This window comes from Phyllostomus hastatus, unplaced genomic scaffold, assembly GCF_019186645.2.
Source record: "Phyllostomus hastatus isolate PE091 unplaced genomic scaffold, TTU_PhHast_1.1 phas_scaffold_216, whole genome shotgun sequence".
Classification (NCBI taxonomy): domain Eukaryota; kingdom Metazoa; phylum Chordata; class Mammalia; order Chiroptera; family Phyllostomidae; genus Phyllostomus; species Phyllostomus hastatus.
The window spans coordinates 3,975,166-4,002,380 of record NW_025334018.1 but is presented as its reverse complement, the minus strand read 5'-3'; the positions used below and the strand labels follow the sequence as shown (position 1 = coordinate 4,002,380).

The following is a 27,215-nucleotide window of genomic DNA, read 5'->3' as shown; positions in this document are numbered from 1 at the left end:
CCGGTGCTGGCTCAGCAGACTTCCCACCTCACTCTCGCGGTCCCCCAGCGGTTCCCAGAGCCTGGGGTGAGGACACAGGCATATACAGCGACCCCTTAGAGCTAACCTTCTCAGAGGACCCACCTTACGGGAGTGGCTTGAAAGAATCCACAACTCCTCACGCCAAACAATTTCTGTTATGCCTGTTTGCTCTTACAAGACCCAGCAAAGCAGGAGACGGGAGAGTGAGCAGAGAAGCCACAGAGGAACACCCTTCAGCGCTCGCTCAGAGCCCTCCTCAGGGCGGAGGGCCCAGCGAGCGCCGCAGTCGTGCACACACAGCGTGTTGCCGGACCCGCGAGACCGTGGGTACACTTGAGATCATGCCCCGTCTCCACTCAACGCATTTAAAAGCAGTTCTGTGAAACAGCCTCTTAAGCACTTTCCCAATTTTCTTTTTCTTAGAAATATGGAAACATCTGCGACTAAAAGAGAAAAATAGTCCCAAGAATTAAGGTCATCGTTTCAGCCTACTACACCGTGGTTCAGCAGGCCAGGCTCTGCATGCCACGGGGGACAAACGCTGGTCACTCCAGGGGCCTTTGGAAGAAATCTGAGGGCTGGGCGTGTGCTTCAGCTCCTCATTTCTCTGGCTCTCGTCTCTCCCCCTCCCCCACCACCCAAGTAGTTCAGGGGATGGGGGTGGGGTGGGATGTGGGAATAAAAATAAAGATGAGTCAAGACCAGCATCTTCAAATTAACAAACTGTAATTGTTTTCCCAAAGATACATTTTTCCATACACATCCATCATACACTGTAACCAAAAAAAGCAGTGTACATGAAATAAGAGAAAATAAATTAAAAATCCATAGCATAGGTAAGGAGGCTCTAGTCTGGAGCACAGCTGAGTTTCCAGCAATATAAGGAGGCTCGAAAGTTTCTTTTATAAGAACGCCTGCTAGCAAGGGTTCCAGCCAGGTGGTTGGTTGGTCTGTAAGTCAGTCTTGAGTACTTGAAACAGTTCTGTGTTTGTGTTTTTTTCCATAGCGTTTAGAATAGCCATCATTGTCCTGCAATAGGCAGAGCTATTACGTCCAGGAAAAACGAGGGAGGGAACCACAGAGGCAGCGTAAGATCCAAATACAGCATTCAAAGGTAATTGGTCCAGTGGTGCCTGGGGAAGGAGGGAGGGGCGACACTCCGGGGTTAGCCGTCTTCCTTTGGGGGTGTGTACCATCCTGCAAAGAAACCCAACAGAACGTGAGGTGGAGGCTCGAGTCCCTGCTCCGGGGCCTGATCACGGAAGACACCTCCAGGATTACAGGTCCAAGAGCCTCAGAAGGGCTTCCCGGTGTGCGGGGAGAGGTGTGGGAAGCTGAGCAACTGCCTACCTGGAGGTCATAAGGAAGGGGAGACTGATGTGCCCAACCTGAGATGACAGAAGAGTGAGGTGAGCTTTCTCAAAGGGTGGTCGGGAAGAGGGGTGGCACCAAGTCCACTCGTGGAGTGAGCACTGGTGCTTTTCTGGGAAGAGAGGCTGTGGACGCAGCCACGCCAGCCCTTCTCGGGAGAAGGGGGGCAGGTGCTTTGTTACTGGGGGGTGAAGGCTCAGACACCAAAACGGGGTTCTTGCTATTTAGCTGAAAGTGAAAACCTCAGGCCTTCCAAGTGTCCGAATCTTGAATCCTGGCTCCAGTCTCACCGTTTTTTTCGTGGATCTGCACCAAGGACTTGTAGGACTGCTGTGCTCTTGTCAGACTGTATTGAGACTGGAGAAGAAGCCAACAAATCAGGCCATGGCCAGCTGTGGCCTTACTGTCCCTTACCTTCCCCAGGCTCCCGCCTGGAGTCCCAGGAGTCCCCACCCCCGACCTTACACTGTGTTAACATACTCAGTGCCTTTCACCTGGAGGCACCCTTTCAGGTGCAATCCCACAGCCTTCCCTTCCTACACCTGTGACCTCTCCCAAATCTTAGGAGGACCCTCAGGCCAAGGCCTGGCTCCCGATCCCACTGAGGATGTCCCAGGCCCACTCATACAATGCCATCAGCCCAGAGGGAATATCCTCTGGGCCCGTGAGAGAAGGAAGCCTCGGCCCGCTACCGGCCCAAGCTGTGTCTGGCTCAGGCCAGCGGCAGCAGCCCCGGGCCCCCAGCTCCTTACTTTGTTGGCTCCAAACTGCACTCGTGCTTTCCCCTTCACCAGCGTGGCACTGATCTGCATGATCACGGACTCTATGGAGTAGGCACTGCTCCAGCCCTGGGAAACGAGCGGCCAAGCGAGTGAGCCAGGAGCGCTCCCAGAACTTTACACTTGTTCTCTAGCAAGGAACTGCTTCCATGAAGGGCCTTGCCCTTCCCTCCCAAACAGCCATCGCCTGCTGGCCCAGGTCAGTGGGTGCAGGCTCTGCTGACAGAGTGAAAGGGCCACATTATGCCTGTCACCCAGCTGGCAGGGGGTGTGTGGTGAAGCTCAGCTGAACCCTGCCCATGCCAGCCTGGCCAAGAGCAAGAGACAGGCTCACCTGTTTGGTGAGAAGTTCCATGCAGATGGCACCTCCGCCCAGAACATACCTGCAGGAGAAAGGTTAGTCAGCTGTGCCCGGCAAAAAGCTCCACGCCCCTTTCTCACCCTGTCACAGGAGCTGCCCTCAGCCACTCACCCTCCGGAGAGGACTGGAGACACAACCCTGACAAATGGTGGGTCAAAGGGAAAGTTATCCTGTGAGAGAGACAAAGGTGACAGTTAGGGAGGAGAGACCGGCATCCCCCACCGGACTGGGAGGTGGAGGAGGGGGTCTAGGCCAAGGAGGGAGGAGCAGAAAGGGAAACAGTCTTACTTTAAAGGAGAAGTTAAGTAGGATGAAGTCTGCGCCTTCTTTCTCTTTGAGGATCTGGAGATCGTTGTGCAAAGCGCTGTCCTGGTCAACTCTGTGGAACAACGAGTCTGGGCTCAGACTCCTGGTCCCCGCTCAGGAGCCTCAGGGCAGCCTCCCCTCCTCCAGGCCCACAGCAGAGGGGCACAGCACTGCTCCGTCTGCTCCTGGCACCCCCGACCGACACGCTCCTGGGACAGCCCCAGAGACTCCCAGCACAGGGCGCCACACATCCTGCGCCCCCACCTCCTTTCCAGTCCAAGTCCCCACTCACTTGAGGAGTTTGACGTTCCAATCATACAGACTGTCATTCACGAGTTCGACTGCATAGTTTCCTGGAAGGCAGGAAGAAGACAGGTGTTATGAGGATGGTCCAGGTTGTGGATCCCTCTCCCAAGCCGAGAGGAAAAACTATGAAAGGCTCCAGGTTCACCAGTGATGGACATGCAGCCAGAATAAGTCACTGGCTTCAGGAGCTCCATTCTGGCCTGAGAAGTTCATAACCCCAAACCTCTTGGGGCCCTGGCCACCACCATATCCTTCCTTATGAAAAGCTCCTGTTCAGGCCCCTCCCTAGGGTCCACTCACCACCTTTGAAACTCTGTGATCGGTATATATCCCTGAGCTCCTTCATCAGCCGGTCAGTGGCCTGCACCGAGCCAGACACTGCCCCCTGCAAGGGCAGGAAGACAGAAACAGTTCATGGTCACGTGGTGCGGAAACACTCTGGACCTCAGGGGCAGTCTGGCAGCCCGCTCAGGGTTTAAGCAAGGGTTAGGCACACCTGTAGCACCCAAAAGGAATCTGCTCCCCAGACTGATACACAACGGCCTACCACCTTCTAGCCTCTACCCACCAACCCCTTGGCCCAGCCTCTCCCTAGAAGGTACGTACATTTAAGTAATCTTGCCTCTGGTTCTTTTTAATTTTCTCTAGTATGGCCAAGTTTTCTTTTCCGATGCCATCATCTTCAGATTTCTTACCCTCAGCTGGTTCTTCCTCTTTCATTTCATAGTGATCTAGGTCTTCTGTGTCCTGGGGAAGGTATGGAGTGGGAGTGGGACAGAGGAGAAAAGACACCAACACAGGTTTTGGAGGGGGCATCGCCTTTCAGTCCTACTCGGTCTAGAGCTGCAAGTGAAGGAACAGTGGTCTACCTAGGTGGCTACGGAGTACAGCACCCTTTCCGTCTCTACAACAACGTCCAGCCCCGTTCCCTCTACAATCTAATGGACAAGGCCAGTCTCCCCTCCCATTCGCTTCTCCAGCAGACTACTCGAGGGCCCGGGAAAACAAGCAGGGAGGACTCAGTCCCTGTATTTCCCAGAACGACTCTGCTCTAACCGTTTCTAAAACTCTCCCTTGGCAGCAGAAGCTCTTAATTCCTAGAATGACTTTGCGCTGACACTGTGACTCGAAGCTCATGTTTCACCAGGTGACTGTGGTACACAGGAGTCCTCAGGACTCCCGGTCTAAAGGAGAAGCCTGCATCAGAAACCTCATGCCCTCCTAGGTGCGTGAGCTGGCGCAGGACACACAGAGGCGCCCAGTGCCAGGAGGGAAATGAGGAAGGAGGGCCAGAGAGGGAGACAGCAGAGGTCGAGAACAGAGTCAGCCCCTTATTCACCCTGCGCTCATTGAGCAAGCAGTTCACTGTGCGTGGGAGAAGAGCCCACATTCAGGATCCGAACCCTCTGTTAGATGCTGAAGGGATGGCACAGAGGGTGCTCTACTTACAGGAGTAAGTTCGTGTATCGCAAGTCCTTCATGTGTCTTAAGACCTTAATAAAGTTACAGAACCTGGGACATTAACCCAATGCTAGGACACAAAGTGATCAGTGATGTCCTAATATTACATCAGCCGACATCCAATGAATGTTGGGCACTGTACTAGATGCTGTACACACTAGCTCAGTTCATTCTTATAACCACCATGCCATTATGTTGTCACTGCCCCCATTCTACGGATGAGGAAGCTGAGGTCAACTAAGGTGCATCCAAAATCAGACATCTCTTAGCAAAGCTAAAATGTGAATCAAATTCTGTCTGGCTCTAAAGCTCAAGTTCATAATTGTAATGTTACACTCGGCAAAAGTATCTTTTTAGACGATGTATCAGATAAACTGGCACTTATATACTGCATGAAACATTTTATGTGTAATGCCTTATTTAATCTTCAAGACAACTATATATGGTAGATATCTGAAGTTACATTGTTGCCGTTTGGTGTAAGACTTGCACGTAACTGTCTCCAGTGGTTGGATGTGGGTGCCCTGTCTTTCTTACACTGGCCACTCCTCCAAGTCAGTAAATCTGTCTTTACTCCTCTGGCATTGTTCTCTCCCACATTCTAGACTGGAGCTCGTGTATTGTGGGTGCTCAGTGCTGCTGACCAAAAGAGCTTCCTGCCACTGCCGCCTCAGGTGGCAAGCCTACCTCGGGCATCTCTTCATCTTCATCTTCTGAAGACACGTCTTCCTGTGTGCACTGCAGTAGGGAAAGGAAAGGTGGGAGATCAGAGCCCCCGATGGCTTTCCAGAATGCAACCTCCGACGGACTCCCCTGAGCCTCCAGGTCTAGAAGCTATGTGCCTGTCCGTAATGCTGCTAACCTCTCCACCAGCCACGTCTGCGTGGAAGCAACAGCCCAGGGAATGACTTTACTGGCAGCCCATTACTCTCTTCCTACTGAATGCCAAAGAATAAAAGCAGCAAAACGGCTGTCTCTGTCACCCACCTCACAAATCCCAGTTTAATTTCCATAAGACTGTCTCCTTTACTCAATTGTCTTTAGACTGATATAGCATTCTTGGTTTTCAACAAGGGGCCTGAGATCCCAATAGCCACCAACTGCTACTGGTAAAAGTCTGCCCCTTCCTCTCCACGAGGGATACTGCCCACAAGAGTAAGTTCCGATAGGAAGCTCTTATCAGGGTCCCACTTAAGCTAGATTCCTACGTGCAGAAGAGGCCAAGAGTCACAATATGTGTGTTGGGAGTGGGTAGGGGTGGAGAGAAACTACTGCAGATTTGTCTCAATCTACAGGAGCGCTGTCTGGGATGGCCGGGCAAGGCCAGAGCTTCTCAGCTGCTCACCTGCTCTGCTGGCAAGGGCTGATCCAGCATCTCCACATCTGGATGCTGAGGCAGGTTATAGAGTTTACACAGGTCGGAGATGATCCTCTTCAGATGCTGCAGTAGCTGGGGGTAGGGGACCACAGTGACATCAAATACTCCTTCCCCACCCCAATCTGGACAGGTACACTAATGAGCTCTTAGCTCAGACCCCAAATTGGTACCTAGTTCCCTACACCTGATGGACCGTGTAGCTGTGGGAAGAGTGTACTGGACCAATACTGGGACTGGTGTGGGGGTCTCTCTCTCTCTCTCTCTCTCTGGCTTCAGTAAGCAAGTCCCCTAAGAAGTCTGCCTCCAAAGCGCAGCCTACTGTACCACCCACTTTCCAGATATATCCCCCTTTCATGGGTAGTCTTCAAGACATGAGCCCCACCTCAACACCCTGGCCCCCTCACCAGAGTATTCCCTTTCTTTATGTCCACCAGCCTCTCCAACACAGCAGCCAAGTTAGGGTCATCAGACTCCACCGACCAGATTGGGGGCACAGCAGGGTATGACTCCTAATGGGAAAAGAGCAGGGAGAGCAGTCAAGACGGGCGGCTGTGGGAAAAGCTAGATGTTGCCTGCCCTCTGCTCCCCCAAACCAGCCCCTCTGCTTTTCCCCAGTTCATAAAAGCCCAGCTCAGCAAGTCAGTATCTAGCCAAGCAGCTTTCCAACAAACCCTAGACCATGAGACGAGAAACAGATCACCTCACTGCAATCACACGGATGTGAAAAAGACTACAGATCACTTTCAGGTTAGCTAGGGAAGGAGGGATTAAAAACTAGATTGTATCTGCAGAACCTAAAAGGGAAAAGGTAGCAGGAAGAATTTCCACACCCCACAGGACCCCTCAAAGGCCCCTTCTCCCCACCTCTCCCTTGGGAACCTGCCACCCTCTTCGTCCAGGCGTAGGCTGGAGGGCTCCACATGGCAGGCTGGGAGAAAGAAGCCTACGCTGCTAACATTCCCAGCATTCCTGAGCCATGGTGCCAAAGGCGGCCTGACCAGACTCCCCCTCTGCCTAAACTGAGGGGGCCAGTTCAGACCAAGCTTCCTTTACAGGGGCCACAGAGCCTAGCTGAGAACCTTCTAAGTTAACTTCCTTTCAGAGACAAAGATAGTGGGTGGCCTCTGGCAACTGGAAGGGCAGCTAGAATGGGGCACACCTACCCTTAAGGAATTAGAAATTTCATTCAGGAACAAAATTAACCCCTGAGGTTTCCACACATGCCAAGGAAACCATATCCACCTTCACTGGGGGTGTGAGCTCTGCCAGGGCTCTAACCCTCGATGCTGAGGGAAAACAAAATAAAGACGCTCAAGTCTTCACCTAAGCCACACCTAGTCCTCCAGTCTCAACTTTCTGCTTTAGTAAGAAGAAAGGTGGTGGGGTGGGTGGGGTGGGGATGGAAGAAGGAAAAAGTTGGACTCATGAGTTTTGGTGGGGTGCCACCCCATCCCATCTGAGGCCTGCCTCACCAAACCTTGACCTGGTTTGATGGAGGAAAGAGATAGAAAACAGGAACCAGGTAAAATGAATTCCGGCCCCAAAGCACTTCACAACTCACAAGCCTCTGTTTCCCCAGACTAATCCCATTCACAGTCTGCCTGCCTGGATAAGGGACTGCCCTCTGGCTCCGTAACCAGTGCTCCAGCTGGGCGAACGCTACCGCAGCAGTTAGCGCCAGCCACTCTAAGGGCTGCACCACGCAGTATCAGATCTTCCTGGGTTACCAGAGGCCAACTGTCTTCAAGGGACATATGAGGGTGGACTGGGCGGGAGACATGTAAGCGTCTCCCAGTCCTGCATGCCTAGGGTGGAACGATGTTCACTGAGGAGAAAAGGAATGTTACTGTTTAGAATGGGACAGCCCTCAAACATGACCAACCACCATTACTGGGAAAGGCAACAAACAACCCAGGACAATCGGATATCCACAGGGAACGGGAGGGGAGTGGCAGATCTGCTACCAGCTGGGGCAAAGGAGAGTTAGAGGTTACACCAGAATAAAAGGGAATCCAAAGGAAAGGAAGAAGAGTCAGGGTACTGCAAACTACCACTTGGTGAGATTCGGAGAGCAAAGAGGGGCTGCACGAGAGACGCGTGGGCAGGGATCCCACAGGTGGCAACGTCGTAAGTTAAAGGTACTACTGAGAAGGGGGCATCACCGAAACGTGCAGAGTTCCAGCCAAGTCGTTCCAGCTCAGGTCAGTGCAGAGGCCTGAACCTTGAGATGAGAGTGAGGGGGAAGAAAGGGGCATTCGGAGGTGGCAAGGTAAAGTGGAGGAGCACCCAAAATCGTGAACCCTGGGGTGTGGGTGGGTCAGTGGGAAGGGGTAGTGGGGGCGCCATATGTCGGGTGTCTCACTATGAAGGATCAATGGTAGAGATTCCGGGTGCTCGGCAGAACCTCGAGCGGCACAAACAAATGTAACCTGGAGAAAAGGAGCGAGCCCCAAGAGGGGATTCGGCCTCCCAGCTCTTCTGAGATCAAAAAGCCGTGCGGGGTGATCCTGAGTCCCTGACAAGGGCCCCCCCGAGAGGCGCACACAAGGGGGTCCTCACCGTGATGTTGCAGTGGATGCGGACGGGATCCCCAGGCACCGACCCCCGTGCGGGGAGATGCGGTCCAGGCGCGGCCCCCGCCCCGGCCCCTCCAGCCCCAGCCAGCAGGAACTCGCAGCTCAGCTCGTCCAGGCAGGCGCTGGCAATGCGGAAGCGCTCGTGGCCGCGGTGGAAGATGGACTCGAGCAGCTTCAGCTCCCGCCTCAGGCAGGGCCCCGGCCCCGAGCCCCCGCCTGGGCCGCCCCCGGCCCCCGGCGCCGCCCCCTGGCCCCCCAGCTGCTGCCCCGGCCCCGGCTGCTGCTGCCCCTGCGGCTGCGGCTGCTGCATCCTCCGCTCCGCTCCGTTCCGGGGCCGGCGGGCCGGGAGCCTCCGGCCTCCGCTCCGGGCTCCGCCGCCGCCGCCGCGCCGCCGCCGCCGCCGCCGCGGTCCGCACTTCCTGATCCCCCCTTCGCCAAGATGGCGCCGCCGCCACCTCCGGGACAGGGTCCCCCCTCCGCTCGCCGTACCCCCCCCAGCCGCCGGAAGCCGCGCGCCTCTCCTCCTACTCCGCAGCCCCGCCTCCGGCCTCCTTCACGTGACCTCTCTGCTCTGGTCTCTTTCACGTGATCTTTCCTTCTTTCCCGCCCCCTTGTTCTCCACTGCCACTCTCCACATGTGACCCGGGGCTTTGGCCTCGCGGCTGTCTGTGCCTCAGTGCGTGTTTACGTATGGCGGGCGTGCGTGCGTGCGACGGCCCTCGTCTGCTCTCCGCTTTCACATGACCCGGCACCGCGTGCTCCCAGGGGCTACCCGCGCGGGACAGTGTTTCCTGTTCTGGGCCCTTTCCCCTGCCTCTCTCCCCTGCGGCCAGCGTGCTGGTTGCTCGGTTGGCAGAGAAGAAAGAGTGGGAGCTGCTATCGCTGCGGTGCCGCCTTAATCCTGCGCCCCCACCCTGGTCCTCAGCACATGGCCCCCAAGTCCCTGCCCCCGTGGGGGTGGGCATGCTCCGTCGTCACACTGAATGAGGGGCGTGTGGTTGGGGAAGGAGCCAAGGAATCACGAGTCTTGGATCCTCATCCCGGCCCTGTAGCTAGTTCATTGTGTGACCTTGTGTTAACCATCTTCTCTTAGTGTCCCCATCCGTGCAATGACCCTGATACGAGTCATGTTTGCTTGCTCCCAAAGATGTGATGCCCCAATGCCCTGAAGGGTCGTGTGATAGCTAGATCGCTGATCACTTATGTATGAGGGGTAGTGGATAGCTGACCCTTGGCACTTATCAGACCTACGGGGTCTGGGCAAGGTTAAGGGAGGGACAGCATGGGCGGTGGAATGGAAGTTGACAGGCCCCGAGGACCACAATCCCCTCCCAAGTTTAAAAGACTAACACCTTGTCTCAGTAGCCGCAAGTAGGTGGCAGTACCCCAGGGCTTTCGCTAGGTGGCACTATCACAAAGGACAAAGCTGGCTGAGGTTCTAGAGATCCGGAGCAGGCGTTCTTCAGCCAAGGGCCGCCGTGTTAGCCTGTGGTAGGGCCGGAGGAGGAGTTACGCTGTGCCAGCTCCTCACTTGAGCCATTGGCAGATTGCCATCTTCCTCTCCACGTGGACCAAAATGCGTGACTCTTTGCTGGAAGACGACCTTGGTCCTCAGTGCTGCGTTACTCTTTCATCTACTCAGTGACCGTTGATACGGGCCTTCTTTTGGTTAAGTTGGGCTCTGGGTATTTAAAGATGATTGAGATGTGTCTCCTTCAGGGAGCATGGAGAGTTAGAATGCTCCCTGTTTGTGCAAGTCGGTGGCATAAAAGGCTGCTGTAAGAATTCCCATTTATTGAGCACTTCCTAAGCCAGGGTATCTTGCAAATTATCCCCCACTCCCCAAACAACATTTCAAAGTAAGCATTTTCTATTCCTGTTTTACAAGTTGGGGGAAGGAGTGACTGTGCAAGGATATCCAACTAGTAAGCAGTGTTTCGGGTGTGTCTCCAAACTCAATGTCCTCCTACCCCACTCCGCTTTCTCTGAGCTTCCTCTGATACTTTCTTTTTTCTAAGCCTCACCCCCTACCTCTATCCCTGCGTCTCACATCTGGGCAAGTGGAGAAGAAAATCTGGGTGCTTCTTCATGTGGCACCGGTGGAAGATTTAAACCAGGCAAGCCCGTGCCTGAATGCATGAACCCGTACCTGGGCCCCACCCCACCACCTGTTTTTACCTATGAGAGTTGACTATGAAAAGCACTTACAACAGCTCCCGGTATGCAGTAAGGGCCATGAGGGGGTTAGTCATCATGACTATTGTGATTGCTGTCATTGTTGGTGGTGGTCTCACCACTGGAGAAAAGGACTGGGTGCCCCTGCCCCCGCCCCCACACACATGCGCACACACACACTCGGGACTGTCACTTCAACCCTGAGCCAGTCCTGGAAAGGGCCCAGAGAGATTTACCATCCCAACCTCCACTCTTCCCTACATATTAGATATGGCTGGTTACTCATGCGCATTGTGGACAACAAATTCCTAAACAAGGAATTCTTGGACACGAGGACCTGACTTCACATCAGCCCCTCAGTGAAACTTTTCCTGATTTGCTCACGTAGCGTTCATCACAAACACTGCTTCCAGGGCGGTTCTATGGCCCTACCCCGTCGAAGCATCTGCTGTTATGTACTGAGTCCTTACATGTCTTGTCCGTTGTCCCCACCAGCCTGTCCACCTCTTATGGGGGGGAACTGTGCTGGCTCATTTGGGTGCACCCTTCCCTTTTCTCTTTCGCTCCTAGTTGGCCTTCCAAAAGCGCAGCCCTCTCTGTTTCCCCTTTTCGGGCAGTCATGTTTTCCCAGACCCTGCTCAGCCCAGGCTTATGCAGACTGTGAAAGTGAAAATGAGGTTGGTTCTCCCACACAGCCAGAAAACATTGTAGTTGTTTCTTGATAAGCTTTTCTTTTATTTATAGTATTTTAATCATCATCCAGGTATCTGCAGGACTTGAAGTCTGAGCATTGCTCATATTTGTATTCCTTAGACTTCCTATCACAGTGTATAACTCCTGGTGGGAAGCTAATTAATTAATAGATGAGCCCAAGATGTGTGGAAACCTCCCTCTGCCAAAGTGGTGTTTAAAACTTATGGCTTTTCTTAGCAGAGGTAGTCAAGCTGCAGTTGCTTTCTCGCACCATTCTCTCTCTCCCCCTCGCTCTCCCTCTCTCTTTCTCTCTCTCTCTGGCTTTATCAAGAGACTTTCATGCCACTTGACTCTCTTACCCAAGAAACCCACAATTACAGCCATTCGGAAGACCTTGAATTCCATATTTTATAGAGGACATTAATTAGAATACAAAGAGGTGATGAGGTAGTCCCACAATTTTGCACAGTCTCCAAGTCCCCCGCTGAGGAAACTCCAAAGTGGTGGTCGCTGTGGGGGGGCCTGTCTCCTCCTCTCTGCTCCTCCGCTCAGGACCTCAGCTCTCTGGCTGGGGATGCCCTCTGACAGAAGCCAGATGTAGAGTCGTAGCTGGTGTTTTCTGAAACATGGAGGGAAGGGGCATTAGAAAGGGAATGAAAGTGGTGAATATATTCATTTAATGAATTCTTGAGTGCTAGGGAAACGAGAGTGAATAAAACAAAACTTGCTGCCCTCGTGGAGCCTACATGCCTCTGGGGGGAAACAGCAGGGGTAAAGGTGGAGTCCACACCGTGCGCAGACTCCCTGGCTGTCAGAGGAGAAGAGGAAGTACTTCCCAAGCACCCACCACTACGTGGGAGGCACTGGGGCTGCAGCCTTGAACGAGACAGAACCAGCCCTCACCTGTTCTGTGTGTTCAGCCTGGCAGAAAGTCAGACGCTTTGTGACTTGTTGCACACCCAGTCCTTAACTGCAGTTATGGTCGGTGCCTCAAAGAAGACCGAGACCGGGTATCTGGGAACGTGTCCCTGAACAAGTGACACGCTAAATTCTGAAGGACAAGTACAATTACCTACGGTGAGCGTGGTGGGTGGGTGGGGGTGCGGCTGGACACTGCCACAGGCAGAAGGGACAGCATATGCAAGAGTTTTGAGGTAGGACCATGGCAAGTTGGAGGAATGGAAAGAGGGTCTGACCTTGTCCAGGGGGGCAGGGAGAGAGATACATGTTAGGTAGGCAAGGGTTAAATCTTGGCAGACATTAAAAACCATGTTTGGGAACTTGGGCTTTATTTTAAGATCAAGGAAGAACAGAAGGTCTCTAGAACTGTGAGAAGCTCTGAAAGCCTGGGCAGCTGACAGTAGCAGCGCCGACAGAGAGTGAGACAGCTCAAAGGGGAGTGGAGTTTTGTGGGAAGGGCGGAGCTTTGGGTTATAAATGTGCTGAGTGTGTGGAGGGGAGGGGGTGTGGGACATTCTCCTGGAGACATCCCGTGGGGTGTGAGCTCTGAGCTCAGGAGAGAGGCAGAGCCATAAGCGTTCATTAGAGAGTCAGCTACAGATATTCTTTGAATCACACCGTAAAAGGGGCAGCACAGCTGAGTGGCAAGACCATGGACTAGGCAGTCAGAACCAAATTTGGATTTAACTTCCTCTGCTTTGCTAGCTATGTGACATCAGTCTAGTTATTTAATTTCTGTGAAATTCAGTTTCCTTATCTGTAAAATGGGCATGATACTCTTCTGCCTTGCAGGATGGATTATTGTTCCAGTTTAGAAGAAATGAGATATGTAAAATGATTAATACTGATGGGCACACAGTACATTGCCCAGCAAATGCTAGATACTACTGTTGCTATGGTTACTGTCACTGTTACAAAGTCAAGATGTTTACGAAGCACAAATGTTTACTAGTCACTTAGTGAACGTCTATGGGGCTATGCAGTGTGTCAGACACTGGTTTAAGTATCAATATACAACAGTAGACAGACAAGATCCAAGCTCTGGTGGTGCTTATTTTCTGATGCAGAGTCAGATACTAAACAAATGAATGACCAGCAGAATGACTGGTAAGTAGATGCAAGGAATTAGAGTAGGGTCATGTGGGAGAGAATGACTCAGGGAAACGTTAAGTCCACTAGTCAGGGGAGGTCTCCCTAAGGAGGCGGTGTTTGAGCTGAGTTTTGAAGAGAAGGCAGGATGGCAGGGGCAGGGAAGAGCATTCCAGCAAGGAGAGCAATGACCTCAGAGACCCTGTGTGCGAACGAAGGTGGCAGGGGCTAGAAGCAGGAAGCTAATGATGTACTGGCTGAGAGCATGGGCTTTGAACCCCGGCTCTGCCAGCTGTTAATGGTGTGACTTCGCCAATATGTACTTCAGTTTTCACATCTGTAACACGGAGATCATAGTAGTACTTACTGCATGAGGCTGGTGGGAGGCTTAAGTGAGGTAGCACATGAAAAGTGCTTAGAATGGTGCACATAGGAAGAGCTTGGTGTTTCAGAAAATAGAGAGCGGATCGGCATTGAGTCTAGCGAAAGAAGAGAGAAGGGGGGTAGGAGATGAGGCCAGTGAAAAAAGCAAGGGCTGGATTATAGAGACCACTGCAAGTTGTTTGGGTTTTATTCAAAGTACAGTGGGGCACCATTGAATGATTTTTAAGCTGTGAGTGGCATGATCTGATTTTAAAAGATCATTCTGGCTGCTGTATATAAAAAGGATTGAAGGGATTTTTGTTTCTCCCAAAGGTCATGTTTTATCAGAACAAGCAGATGCTCTTGTCTGGGGCAGAGTGATCATCCTTCTCCTTCGACTTGCTCTCAGAAGGACGGCACTCCGTCGCCAACTCAACGAGTGCGCCCTGGGCAGCTGCGCTCTGTCAGGCACTGTAATGGGCCCTAGGGGAGCAGACACAAATAAGACACAGTCCCTGTGGGTAGCTTAGCTCCATTCCTGGCACAGAGGAGGGGTTCCTTACATGTCAGCTGTGACCCATCTTACTGTTTTTGTTGCATTTCTTACTCCTGCCCTCAGGAACATGTGGTAATGGGTGAGGGGGGGCAGATGTAATCAACTATAATACAATGTAGCAAACACGCTAACAGGGATCAGGAGAGGTAAGGTCCTTGGAGGGTGATATTAGTCAGGATTAACTCCCCAGGAAGAATGTGACAGAAGTTCCTTAAATGGAAATGGAGGACATTCTGAAAGAACTGGGCCTTAAGGCTCAGTGGAAGGAGGTTGGGGAGAAAGGCCCTAAGACAATGGAGGAATGACTCAGGAGGCAAGAGGAAGACCAGGAGGGCGTGGGCACGACTGTAGAGATGTTGACCATTGGCGCTCTAGCCTGAGGCCCCGGGGTAACCTCGACAGTGTTAGTCCTCCTGGAGGCAGGATAAAACAATTATTTAATTATTTAGCAATAAATAAGTAAACAGTCAAAAAACGTTAATGCCTGGACCCAGCAGTCTCATTTCAACATTCTATTAAAGATACACTCCAAAACGCATCTACAGTGCCATATATGCAACTGTTTAGAAAGTCATTGAAGAACACTTGTTGGTATGAAGAGATGCTTGAGAAATAGTAAATGAAAAATATAGGTTACAAAGCTATAGTGTATTCCTTTGAAAAAATAAATTAAAATGGAAACGACTTAGTTATGTACTCAAATGCATATATTTGTATACCAAGAATGTTCATAGAAATATTTTTAATAGTAAAACAGGAGACAACCCAAATAAATGATGGTGTATTCACACAATGTAATATTCTACAGCGATGAGGATGAATAAACTACAACCACATTCAACAATGTCCACAGGTTAGAAAGTATGAAAGGTTGTGATTTCATTCATATGAAATTCAGCAGGCAAAGGCCATCTGTGCTCTTAGAAGTCAGAATAATCTTTACTTTATTAGTCAGTTTTTTAAATTGTGGGGAAATACCATAACATAAAACTTACCATTTTAGCCATTTTAAAGTGTACAATTCAGTGGCATTGAGCACATTCACAGTGTCGTGTGACTGTCACCTCTATCTAGTTCTGGAACTTTAAGCAGGGCTCATGGAGCGGTCCCTCCCCTTTGCTGCCCTCATGATGAACTGTCGGAGAGGAGAGGATAATGATGGGGGTGCCTTCCGGGGGAACTTCGAGACATCACTAATGTTCTATTTTTACAAATATGGGTGAAAATGATGTGGCTATGTTTGTGTTGTGAAAATGTACCTAGCTGTACATTTGTAATTTATGTACATTTGTATATATGTTATATCTAAGTACACATAAATGTGTAAACAAATGGATTGTGATGCTTTTCAAAAGAAAATGTCTTTCCATCAGAGGCAAAGGGAGTGCCACACCAGACTTTGCCTGGTCCCTGTTTTGCCTCAGGACTGATACTTCTGTATCTGTCCATCACCCTGCATGGTTCCCTCTCTCCCTGGCTGCCTTTCTTCCTGGTGGGTGTGGGAGGAGCGTGTGTGGGAGAGGAGGGAGAGAGGGCGTTCCAGTTCTCCTTGGCTGCAGGGTGTTGTGCAGAGGACTCACTCCCTGCCAGGCTGGAATTACTCTTCACGTAAAAGCTGGGGAAGTTGAAAAGAGAAGGTAGAGGCCAAGGTGAGCAGGCTGCGTGACTGGCCTAAAGGAGCATCGGGGAGAAACCAAGAGCTTCAAGAAAGCAAATGATCCTCTAGTCTGTCAAACAAGACACAAGCAACTACCCCAGAGAGAGATTTTCATAAAGGAAGCCTTCTTCAATCGTCTGACACCCACCAGAAGAAGAAAGGACTAAGCAGCATCTATGCATAAGCCTCCCCCCCCCCACCATCCCTCTTTCAGGAGTGCCTTTAAGCCACCCTTGTCATACTGGCACACTCAGTTTTCAAATCTCGGTTTTAATCTCCATGCCCTCCAGGCACAGAGGCACTATTCACCTCTCCCTCCCCTGCTTCCACAGCTCCTCATTTATATCTCTACTGAGCAGCCACCATGTTGTGTGATAAGCCTTTGTTGCCGAACTGTGATCTCCTTAATGGCTGGGACTAGGTCTTTTTGGTCCATGCATCCTCAACACCTGTGCACTCAGCACACGTGGCTCTGATTGCTGAAGGTAGTCCTTCCTGCCTCTGACCCTTTCCCCCAGCGGTGTGACTGTATACCCTTCTCTTTCCCTTCCCTTTTCCATAGGCTGTTATCATTCAGTCCTTTCCTTGGTTCCAGGATTTCTTTCATTCTTCAGATATTATCACATGTCTACATAGGCACTTGCCTGGAAGCTGGTGGAGCAGATCTGTGGCCTACTTTCATGTGCAGTAAGGGGCTTGCAGTCACCCCAGTCCTTCCTTTTCTGGTACTTGTCCTGCTCTTCCTCCCCCATTCCAGGAACTGAGCTTTTAAAGTGGAGCATCCCCCTACACAGTAAAAGGCGTCAGTCCTGTACCAGCCCTTTTCCATATTTGTTGAGCCCTCACAATATGCCAGGCACTGTGCTGGTTCATGATCCCGTGGAAGAGACAGCAACACCCTAGGCTGGTTCGTTGACTTATTGGACATCCTCTGGAAACATAAAGCAAGTTACTGATCTAGTTCTTGCTCAGGCATAGCTTCCTTGAGGAACTGACGTTGCTGCCAGATGTTCAAAATTAAGTAAAAGGCAGCTGAGGGGGAAATGGGTAACAAAAAAGCCAAGGGAACTCCATGTTTAAAGGACCGTGAAGTGTGGAGGATGGAAGGGACAGAATATTCGAGGATCATAGAGACATTGCCAATATTTGAAGTGTAGAGATGGAGGTGGTGGCCCAGATGAGGTGGAAGAAGTAGGCAGAGAGGGAATAAGACAGAGCCTTGATGTATGATAAGGTTGCTTTAGGCAGGAATCTTGGTTGAAAGTGATAAAAATCCACCTAAGAAAAAAGGGAAGCCTTTATCGGCTCTCAAGCTAAAAGTTCAGGGCTTTCAAGATCAAAGATGTCATTGAATTTTGACACCTCTTTCTCTATCTCGTCTTTGCTCTCCTTTGTGTTAACCACGTTCTTGGGCTGGCCTCTGTGAAAGGGCCTTCTGATCCACCTTGTCACAGGGAACCCAAAGACTGGAGTAGAAAGAAACGAGGTGAGGAAGGCTAAGTGATAAGAACCACCCACCCTTCCACTGTTCACGACCTTCAAGGTCACCTATTCAGACTGTGTCCAGAAGTCCTCACCTTAGACCACTTGGGACGGGACAGAAAGCTTGGCCTTTTAGGGAATTTATGGAGGGAGGTAGAGAGTGGGACAGGTGAGGGGGCCCTGTTTCCAGACTCCAAAGTTGTTTGTTTTCTTAAAATAGCAAACCCACAGCCCCCTGTCTCTTCCCCTAGGGTCATGTTCTCTGGGGCACCCTCGGCCTTCCCAGGAGGCAGGATCATTCGGGTTCGGTGAGAGAAAACAGATGGGCGGGACCCCAGAACCCCCGACTGGCGCCCCCTCAGGCTGGCCCGCGTCCCTCCGGACTGAGCGGGCCCCGGCCCATTCATTTGTCCGACCCGCGCAGTTCCTCCGCCTCTTCTCCAACAGCCTGCAGGCCCTGCCCCAACCTCGGGCTCCAGGACGCCGCCGCCGCCGCCCGAAGGGCCGTCTGCTTTCGCTTCCCGAACACCTGGCGCCCTGGCAGGACCGGCCAAAGAGCGTCCCGCCCGGAGACCCCGGTTTCCCGGGGCCCGGCGCTTCCGCCTCCGGGCGGAGACTCCTCCCCTCGCCGTCCCGCTCGCACTCCCCGGAGCAGCGGCCAGAAAAGCCTCCGCCGTTCGGACCGGACCCGCGAGAAGCCGGTCCCTTCTCGCAGCCCACTCCCTGCGCCCCGCAGTCGCCGCGGCGTCGGGCCGAAGGCCCAGCCCCGAGCCGAGCGCAGGCGGCGCGAGCGCGGCTTCAGCACCGCGGACAGCACCCGCCGCGGCGCCGCCGGCCGGTCTACGCGAGGCGGCGAGCGATGCCCGCAGCATGGCCTGGCGCCCCGGCTCCGCGGCGCTGCTCCTCGGCTTCGGCCTCCTCCAGCTGTGCTCAGGTAACGCCGGAGCGCCCGCCGCGCTCTGCCTCGCCCGGCCAGGCTCCGAGGGGGGAGGAAGGGATTCCTGGAGGTGGGGGCGTCTGCTGGGAGTCAGGGGAGAGACCTTCGGGCCTGCAGGGAGCCCCGGGAGACTGAGCTGGGAGGAGCAGTGATGAAAGGAAGCGACAGAAACCTGGGCAGGGGTGGGTGGGGAGGTGGGGCACACAAAGAAGGAGGGAGGGAATCTCCCCAGGCTTTCTAGGTCGTCAGGAGGGCAGCCTCTGCGGCTGAGATGCCATTGACTTCTTGTGAAACATTGTGTCAAGACATCCACCTGGCTCAGCACCCTCCCTTGGCTCTCCATCATTCCCCTGGGCTCCTGATTCTGTTGCCCATGCCCACCACCTTGGGCTCCTGATTCCGGTCACTCCACAGAGGCAGGGAAGGAGGGGGAGAGAAGTGACTTTTCAACGGTCTCGTAGGGTGGGACAGGAGACTTGGAGGGGAATGAGCTCTGCCAGGCTGGGGCCCAGGGAGGACCTCTCTGAGGGGATGGCGTGTGTTTGTGCAGAGTTACAGAAGGAGAGGAAGTGTATGGAGAGCAGGTGCAAAGGGAAGGTACAACCTAATGAGACTTCTACCCCCGCATGTCATCTCCTGGGGTGTGGGATCCTGTATATTTGAAACTTGGGACTAAATATGCACCCTGACCCACAACTTAGAAATTCCAGCGGTTCTACTCCAACCCAGTACCTTCGAGAGTGGGGGTGGGGTCACAGCCAGTTACATGTGGAGGCACATCATGTGACTTGAGTGCATAGATGAACACGGACTGAGGGGAAGGGGTGTATGGTGGGACATGAATAACCTTCTCTGAATTGTAGGCATCTTTTAGGAGAAGCTCTGGAAACGTGCATGTCTCTTGAAACCACTCTCTGAGACCTTAGAGGAAGAGCAGGTCTCCACTAATCTTTACAGAATGGTTTCTTGGGCCGGAGACATTGGTGCAGGGCTGTCTGGGCAGCTTGGGGCTCTCCGGGAAGGGTTTCTCTATGAGGGGCCTCTATAGGGAACCAAAGCATTTTGATGTATCCTTAGGGATGGAACATTGGGAAGCTACAGCCTCTTGTTTGGGCCTGGATTGACCCCCTTGCCTAGGGGGGGTGGGCCTTTTTTGCCTACTTACTTACCTCTTGCCCCTCAATCCCCTGCCCAGGAGTCTGGGGTACGGATACAGAGGAGCGGCTGGTGGAGCATCTCCTGGATCCTTCCCGCTACAACAAGCTCATCCGCCCAGCCACAAATGGCTCTGAGCTGGTGACAGTCCAGCTTATGGTCTCACTGGCCCAGCTCATCAGTGTGGTGAGTGGGCTCCCAAACTCTCCGCCCAGCTACCGAACTCAACACAGCCAGAATGTGTTCATATTAGTGCTGACTCCTCTGGAGTTCCCAAGGCCTGGGAGCTGTGGCGGGGCCTGGGGGCAGCTGTGGGGGGCCCACAGGTGGGGAGGCCTTTGCAGCAGCTTCTCTTCTGTCCTGCAGCACGAGCGGGAGCAGATCATGACCACCAATGTCTGGCTCACCCAGGTAGGTGCTCTTCCTGCCCACACCCTGGTCTTTTCTTTCATCCTTTTTCTTTTCTTCTTCTTCTCTTTTTAGGTGCTTTCCCCTCTTTTACTCTCCTGAAGAGGGGCAGAAAGGCATAAACTTTGGTGTCCTAAATAACTGGATCTGAATCTTGGTTCTTCCACTCACCAGCTCTATGACTTGAACATATTAAACTCCACAAGATTCATTTTCTCATTTTTTTAAGGAGTATTATAATTACATTTTATTGTTAATTGGTGGTAATTCTTTTTTTAAAGATTTTATTTATTTATTTTTAGAGAGGGAAGGGAGGGAGAAAGAGAGAGAGAGAGAGAGAGAGAGAGAGAGAGAGAGAGAGAGAGAAACCTCAATGTGCGGTTGCTGGGGCCATGGCTTGCAACCCAGGCATGTGCCCTGACTGGGAATTGAACCTGCGATGCTTTGGTTAGCAGCCTGTGCTCAATCCACTGAGCTATGCCAGCCAGGGCTCATTTTCTCATTTGTAAAATGTAGATTCTAATGTCTTGGCTCAGCTGTGCAGTTTAAATGAGAGTGTATTTTATAAGCCACATTTGCTGGGCAGAGTAGTCACCTTGGAAAGGTGATGGCTTGAAAAGCTTCCTCAAGCTAGATGGGCCCCTCTTGTCACTATCCTTAACTTGTGGGCCCCTCCCAAGCCAGAGGTCGGTGCTGCCTCCCTCTCTCCCTTTCCCAGGAATGGGAGGATTATCGCCTCACTTGGAAGCCTGAGGAGTTTGACAACATGAAGAAAGTTCGACTCCCTTCCAAACACATCTGGCTCCCAGATGTGGTCCTGTACAACAAGTAGGTGACCTTGGAGCAATGGGAAGGCTGGGGGAGACCATGGGAGTGCTCAGAGAAGGAAGGGGTCTCGGGGGAGGCAACTCAGCTCATGGTGGGTGCAGAGAAGAGTCTCTTCCTTGGAGTAGATGCAGGCGCTACCCAGACAGACAGACAGACGCAGACCGGTGAGGTATAATGTGGACAGCCAGGGTAACTCGGCCCACTGTTGGCCCCGCCCAGCCATTCAGGAGTCCCAGTGTTTGGAGCTGCTATGGGATGTAAGCAAGGACTCATAGCCTCCAGTGCCTAAACTGATTCGAGGATAGGCTTTCCTGGAGGCTTGGTCAGGATCGGACAACCCGGAGGTCTCACTTCCTCCTCCAGGTGCTATGCCCTCTCCTGAAATAATCCCTTTTACCTCCAAAACCGTTATTGGGACCATCTCCTGCTCCCACCTGCCTCTGTCCCACACCGTTGCTTGGGGTGCCTCACTCTGGCCTCCCTGGCTCCCCCAGCTTCTCCACCCTTACATGAAGCAAACGGCTTCCACAGTGCAGGACAGGTAGCAGCCACACCCCCCCACCCCTTCATCTCAGAGGGGCCTCACAGTTCTGAGCAGAACACCCCTTCTCCCCACAACCCCCCCCCCCCAGATATGGTTCCTGCTCTACCTCCCTACACTCTGGGCGGTTTCCCTCAGACCTGGGTTCCCCCTCCCGTACCTCCCTTTGGCTTTCCTCTCCTCCTAGCCAGGGCTGGGTTGATGGGTGGGGGTGGAGAACGTTGGGGCCAGAGCTGACTGCTCATCCCTCGGCAGTGCGGACGGCATGTATGAGGTGTCCTTCTATTCCAACGCCGTGGTCTCCTACGACGGCAGCATCTTCTGGCTGCCACCGGCCATCTACAAGAGCGCCTGCAAGATCGAAGTAAAGCACTTCCCGTTTGACCAGCAGAACTGTACCATGAAGTTCCGCTCGTGGACCTACGACCGCACGGAGATCGACCTGGTGCTCAAGAGTGATGTGGCCAGCCTGGACGACTTCACACCCAGTGGCGAGTGGGACATCGTGGCGCTGCCCGGCCGGCGCAACGAGAACCCGGAGGACTCCACTTACGTGGACATCACCTACGACTTCATCATCCGCCGCAAGCCGCTGTTCTACACCATCAACCTCATCATCCCCTGTGTGCTCATCACCTCCCTGGCCATCCTCGTCTTCTACCTGCCGTCCGACTGCGGCGAGAAGATGACACTGTGCATCTCTGTGCTGCTGGCTCTCACCGTCTTCCTGCTGCTCATCTCCAAGATCGTGCCGCCCACGTCCCTGGACGTGCCGCTTGTGGGCAAGTACCTCATGTTCACCATGGTGCTCGTCACCTTCTCCATCGTCACCAGTGTGTGCGTGCTCAACGTGCACCACCGCTCGCCCACCACACACACCATGGCACCCTGGGTCAAGGTCGTCTTCCTGGAGAAGCTGCCCACGCTACTCTTCATGCAGCAGCCTCGCCGCCACTGCGCCCGCCAACGCCTGCGCCTTCGGAGGCGCCAGCGCGAGCGCGAGGGCCCCAGGACCCTCTTCTTCCGCGAAGCCCCTGGGGCCGACTCCTGCACGTGCTTTGTCAACCGCGCGTCGGTCCAGGGCTTGGCTGAGGCCTTTGGGGCAGAGCCCGCGCCGGCAGCTGTCCCGGGGCGCTTGGGGGGGCCGTGTGGCTGTGGCCTCCAGGAGGCGGTGGACGGTGTGCGCTTCATCGCGGACCACATGCGCAGCGAGGACGACGACCAAAGCGTGAGTGCAGCGCGCGGTCGTGGGACGTGAGATGCGGGGCCGCAGTGGAAAGCGGCCGCAGGGTAGCCGCGTGCACAGCGAAAAGGGCTAGATGAGGGAAACGTGCGTCTGCTTGGGGCGGTAGGCATGGGCGCTGGTCGGCGTTCGCAGTCTGCTTCCAGGTGGTGGCGCCGCCTAAGTTGGAGTCCATACAGGCTGACCTTGTGGCTCCCTGAGGACTAGTAGCCAGGGCGAAGATGCCCCATCTGGGGCATCGTTAGTGTCCGGAGGACGGCCAGGAAAGCGAGGAGGCCCTTCTGCGTTTGCAGTTGGCCTGTGGCCGTGTCCCGAGAGTTCCTACCCACCTCTTGCATTCCCAAGTCCAAGCTGTTAATTTTCAGCTCTCAGCACAAACCACAGCTGAGTCCTTTGTGTGCCTCCCCTGGGGGGGGCAAAACTAAGGGGAGTGCAAAGGGTGTGTGTGTTGGGGGGCGGTTAAGAGTTTCCGAGAGCCCGCTGGTAGAGGGGAGAACAATGCCAGATCAACATACTGCTTCTGCTGTCATGGGGCCCCGGGGATGGCCTCGTGAAATGTTTATGGAGGTGAGGGCAGGTGGAGGCTGGGGCTTCCGAGACCTGTCCTCCACATTGCTGCCCAGCAGGCGTTTTCTGTGACACTTCTTCAGACGGGGACTCCCCTGATTTCTGCATCTGGGAACCAAGTATAAAGAGTTGAGTGCCCCCACTTTGGGTTGTGGCTGGCCAGGCCCAGCCCCCACCCTCTTCAGTCTCCAGTACCTGGCTAGCTCCTGGCTGCTGCCCAGCTGTTGCCATGGTCACCGGTGATGTTTCTGCTGGGTCGCTGCCATTTTGGTTTGTGGGTGAGGAAGGGTGAGCTCTCTGCCCTACTGTTTGGAGGGAGAAGGAGGAGGAGGAGGACTTCAGAGCCTGGCGTTTGCTCGGGTTCTGATGGAGGAAGAGGGGCTGCCCAGGCTGGAGGGTTTGGGGTGAAAGCCTCAGAGCCAGCAGAGGCCGAGTGGGAGAGGCAGGGGTGGGGGTAGAGGTGCAGGGGCTCAGCCGTTCCTCTCCGCCTCCGCCGCCTCTGCTGCAGTCCGCTCCTGCCCTGTGCGTCTTCTGAGCTGGTGCTGACGGTGCAGTGACCTACTTGGATGCTTCGGAGGCATCTCAGACTCAACGTTCCCAAGCTGAGTGCTTAACACATATCCCCACCTCCTCCTCATCCATCTTTTAGCAAATGGAATCAGCTCCTTCCATGTGATGGTTTGGACTAAAAACCTCGAGTGATTCCCTACATTTAACTTTCTCTCTCACCTCCCTCACTGTCCAGATTCTCAGAAGTCTTGACCCGTGAGCACAACCCCCAACATAATCCTCAGCTTCCCTGTTCCTGCACCGTCTGCACGCTGCCCCTGGCTGTGGGCCTCGGTCAGCTCTCGCCCCGGCGAGAGCAGAGACGTGTGCTGGTGCCCTGGACTCAGCTCCTGTGCGTCTCCATCCAGACAGACAGTGTCGCCCTCCCCCGCCCCCGCCCCCTTGTGCCTCCTCCCCCTTGCTCAGCTCACTGGCTTGTCTGACCTTCCTAAGCAAGCTAAGCTCTTTCCTGCCTCAGGACGTTTGCACAGATTGGTCTCTCTGCTCAGAATGCCCTTTTCCCTTTTAAACATTTATTAATAACTTTCGATATCCTGTTTATGTTGTAGACATTGTGACCCTTTATCCCAAGCACGACAGCGTGCCCCTCCTAAGAACAGGGACACTGCCTTGCATAAACCAGGTTCAATGACCAAATTCGGGAAACTCAGCATCAGTACAATATCTAAAGTCCAGATTCAGTTTTCCCAGTTTTTCCGTGATGCCCTTGGTAGCATCGCCCTCATGTCAATCCATGGTCTCGGGACCATGGCAAATCCAGGGCATTTGGCTGCCCCGCCTCTTTAGTTCAGCCCGGAGCAGTTCCTCAGCTTGGTGTTCCCTGGTGTAAACCCTTTTGAAGGGTGCAGGCTGGCTGAAGGTGACTGCTCCTGCCACAGCTGGCTCCTCACATCCCCTCTTACTGCAGATGTCACCGCCTCCAGGAGGCCTTCCCAGACCACACTGTAAATCACATCGTCCCCTCCACTTCTCTGTCTCAGCCATCTGTTTCCTTATAAGCAGCCTGTGTACTTTTTAAATTTTTACTTATTTAGTGTCCATCACCTCCCTCAGTAGACTGCAAACCACAGGATGTATTTTTTTGTCCTGCTCTCTTTATATGTCTCCCGTGCCAGCATGGTGCCAGGGACACAGGAGGCACACATGTGACGGGAACGAGTCATTATTCAGCTCCTGGCTAAACGAAGGTGCGCAGCCTCTTCCCCCAGCCCCCGCCGGCCGGGCTGCAGGAGAGCTTGTGCCCAGGCCCAGAGCCAGGCTAGAGCGGAGCAGCTCTGAGGGGAGGCCACCACTCCCCCTAGAACCCACAGAAGTCACTGTCTTTTTGACAGATTTGTTCACATCCAGGACCCAGTCTTCATCCTCTGGGGCCTGCATGCTCAGGCAGTGCCCTGGGACGGGGCTCCCCTGCGGTCACACAGGGAGCAGAGGGAGCCATCCATTCGCTAATTCAAGACCCATTTCCTGGCTCTCTGTGTTCCAGGTGCTGGAATGACACAAGTACATTTGATGGGTCCCTGTAGTTTAGGAGTGGGGGCGGAGGCAGACATGCAAATTGAAGTGATGGCACAGTGCAGTGAAAATGCCGTGGCGGAAATGTGTATGCAGTGCTAAAGGAACCTGGAAGGGACAATGGTTCATTCTGATCAGGGGGATCAAGGAAGCCTTCCCAGAAGAGGTAACATTTGATTTGGGCTTGGAAGGATGTGTAGGAGTTCAGCAAGTATAGAAAGGGAGGACCAGAATTCTAGACAGAAAGGAAACCCAAAGACACAGAGACCCGAGAGGACCTGCAGGGTTTGGTAAATCCGGGTTCCGGCATGGAAGAGGGTGGGGGTAGGCGCACATTGTCACAGCAGGGTCTTGATTCCAGATCTGGGAGTTTGGAGAGGTCCTGGGGGCAGTGGGGCCACTGGAGGCTTTTAAGCAGGCAGGACTGAAACCATGCTTCGGAAGGGTCACTCTAGGGTCATGGAGGGAGAGAGTGATGTGTGTGCGTAAGGTGTGACCTGCTTATCACCACCCCACTCCTATCCCACGTCATGTGACTGATACACCTGGGCATCATTTGTCTCCCGTCCAGGTGAGTGAGGACTGGAAGTATGTTGCCATGGTGATCGATCGCCTATTCCTTTGGATCTTTGTCTTCGTCTGTGTCTTTGGCACCATCGGAATGTTCCTACAGCCTCTCTTCCAAAACTACACCACGGCCACCTTCCTCCACGCAGACCACTCGGCTCCCAGCTCCAAGTGAGGCCCCCCCGGCTACGTGCTCCTTCGCCCCTTTGTCCTCTGTCGTTCAGTAGTTTCGGGTGGAGGTGGATGAGCGACCAGGAAAGGGTCGCTGCCCACAAAGATCCATTCCTTCACATCGCCTGGAGCCCCTGCCCCCGCACCGCAGCCCACACGCAGCCAGCTCCAGCTGGGGGCTGGGCGGGCCGCTCTTCTCTTGCACCAGCCCAGGGAGAGTGCTGCTGGTCGAGGACAGAAGCGGAGAAGAAGAGGACGGAGACGTCTGAGACTTCCAGCCTGAGGACAGTGCCAAGGGGAAGGGGCCGAGAAGGGACAGAATCATCTGTTGCCTCCCAATCTTGGGAAGGGACGTGGGGAGGAGGAACAGGGGCTCCGACCCTGTGATAGGCTGGCTGGACCTGAGGCAGCTCAGAAGGGAGGAGCAAGAGCGGCCTGGACTTGACCTGACACCTGCCCCCGCCCCAGTGGACAGCAGCTGGGCAGAGGGTCCTGCCAAGAGGGTCAGCCTCCTGGAGGGAAGCTTCCAGCCCAGCCCCACAGCCCCTTGCTCCTGAGGGGTCCAGAGCCCAGCCCCAGTTCCCCTTCTCCAGTGACGAATTCTCACACCCCCTGGGTTTTTCTTCCTTTCCTGCCTGGCCCGGGTGTGGTGGGCAAGGCTGGGCATTGGGGAGCCTCTGAGTTTTGAGTCTTTGCATGACCTGCTTGGAGCCTGAGGTCATGTCCACAGGCTGTTTTTCATCCCAGCTGAACTGACCGTTTGTTTGTAGTAAATGAAGGGAGGATGTTAGCTGTAAGCAGACCCGGCCTTTTTGCCCGAAGCGGAGCCGGCTGCAGAGCGAGTGGCCACATCAGCGCTGCTCCTGCTCCGCCCTTCCCTTCAGGGCTCCATCCTTTCTGCTTGTGCCCACCCACTGCCACCCCCCCACCAACCCAAACCTGAGCAAGGCTGCAGTGGGACGGGGCTGCTGCTGCCAGCAGCGCCCCTGAAAGCATCCTGTCCTGCGAGTCCCCGGAGGCCGTATTCTGACACTGCTCCCAGGGGACAGCTGGAGGCCACCTGGCCTGTTAGCATAGGAAAGAGACCTGTTATGAGATCTTCTGTCCCTGTCCCTGCTACATGACGGGCTCTGATTTATGGTCCCAGCCTGTGCTCAGTGCTGGGCCAGCAGGTGGCCAGTC

The 27,215-nt window shown here is 53.8% G+C and overlaps 2 protein-coding genes across 3 annotated transcripts; one reads left to right on the top strand and one right to left on the bottom strand.

Moving 5' to 3' along the window:
* Positions 1-730: 730 nt before the first annotated feature.
* On the bottom strand, positions 731-9,084 carry UBE2Q1 (ubiquitin conjugating enzyme E2 Q1). Its single transcript, XM_045816596.1, has 13 exons — positions 8,543-9,084; positions 6,388-6,492; positions 5,951-6,055; positions 5,293-5,343; positions 3,751-3,891; positions 3,445-3,529; positions 3,131-3,191; positions 2,821-2,911; positions 2,644-2,702; positions 2,506-2,554; positions 2,145-2,240; positions 1,683-1,749; positions 731-1,218 (listed from the first exon to the last, which is right to left on the bottom strand). The coding sequence occupies exons 1-13, from the start codon at positions 8,867-8,869 to the stop codon at positions 1,187-1,189; spliced, it is 1,269 nt and encodes a 422-aa protein (XP_045672552.1). The 5' UTR covers positions 8,870-9,084; the 3' UTR covers positions 731-1,186.
* CHRNB2 (cholinergic receptor nicotinic beta 2 subunit) lies at positions 6,511-27,215 on the top strand. 2 transcript variants are annotated; one of them, XM_045816595.1, is made up of 6 exons: positions 6,511-8,184; positions 19,667-19,812; positions 19,993-20,037; positions 20,753-20,862; positions 21,659-22,631; positions 25,867-27,215. In XM_045816595.1, exons 2-6 carry the CDS (start codon positions 19,783-19,785, stop codon positions 26,035-26,037), a joined length of 1,329 nt encoding a protein of 442 aa, XP_045672551.1. In that variant the 5' UTR covers positions 6,511-8,184; positions 19,667-19,782; the 3' UTR covers positions 26,038-27,215. The 2 variants fall into 2 exon arrangements, with proteins under 2 accessions (XP_045672551.1, XP_045672550.1); XM_045816594.1 differs by lacking the exon at positions 6,511-8,184 and adding an exon at positions 18,376-18,468.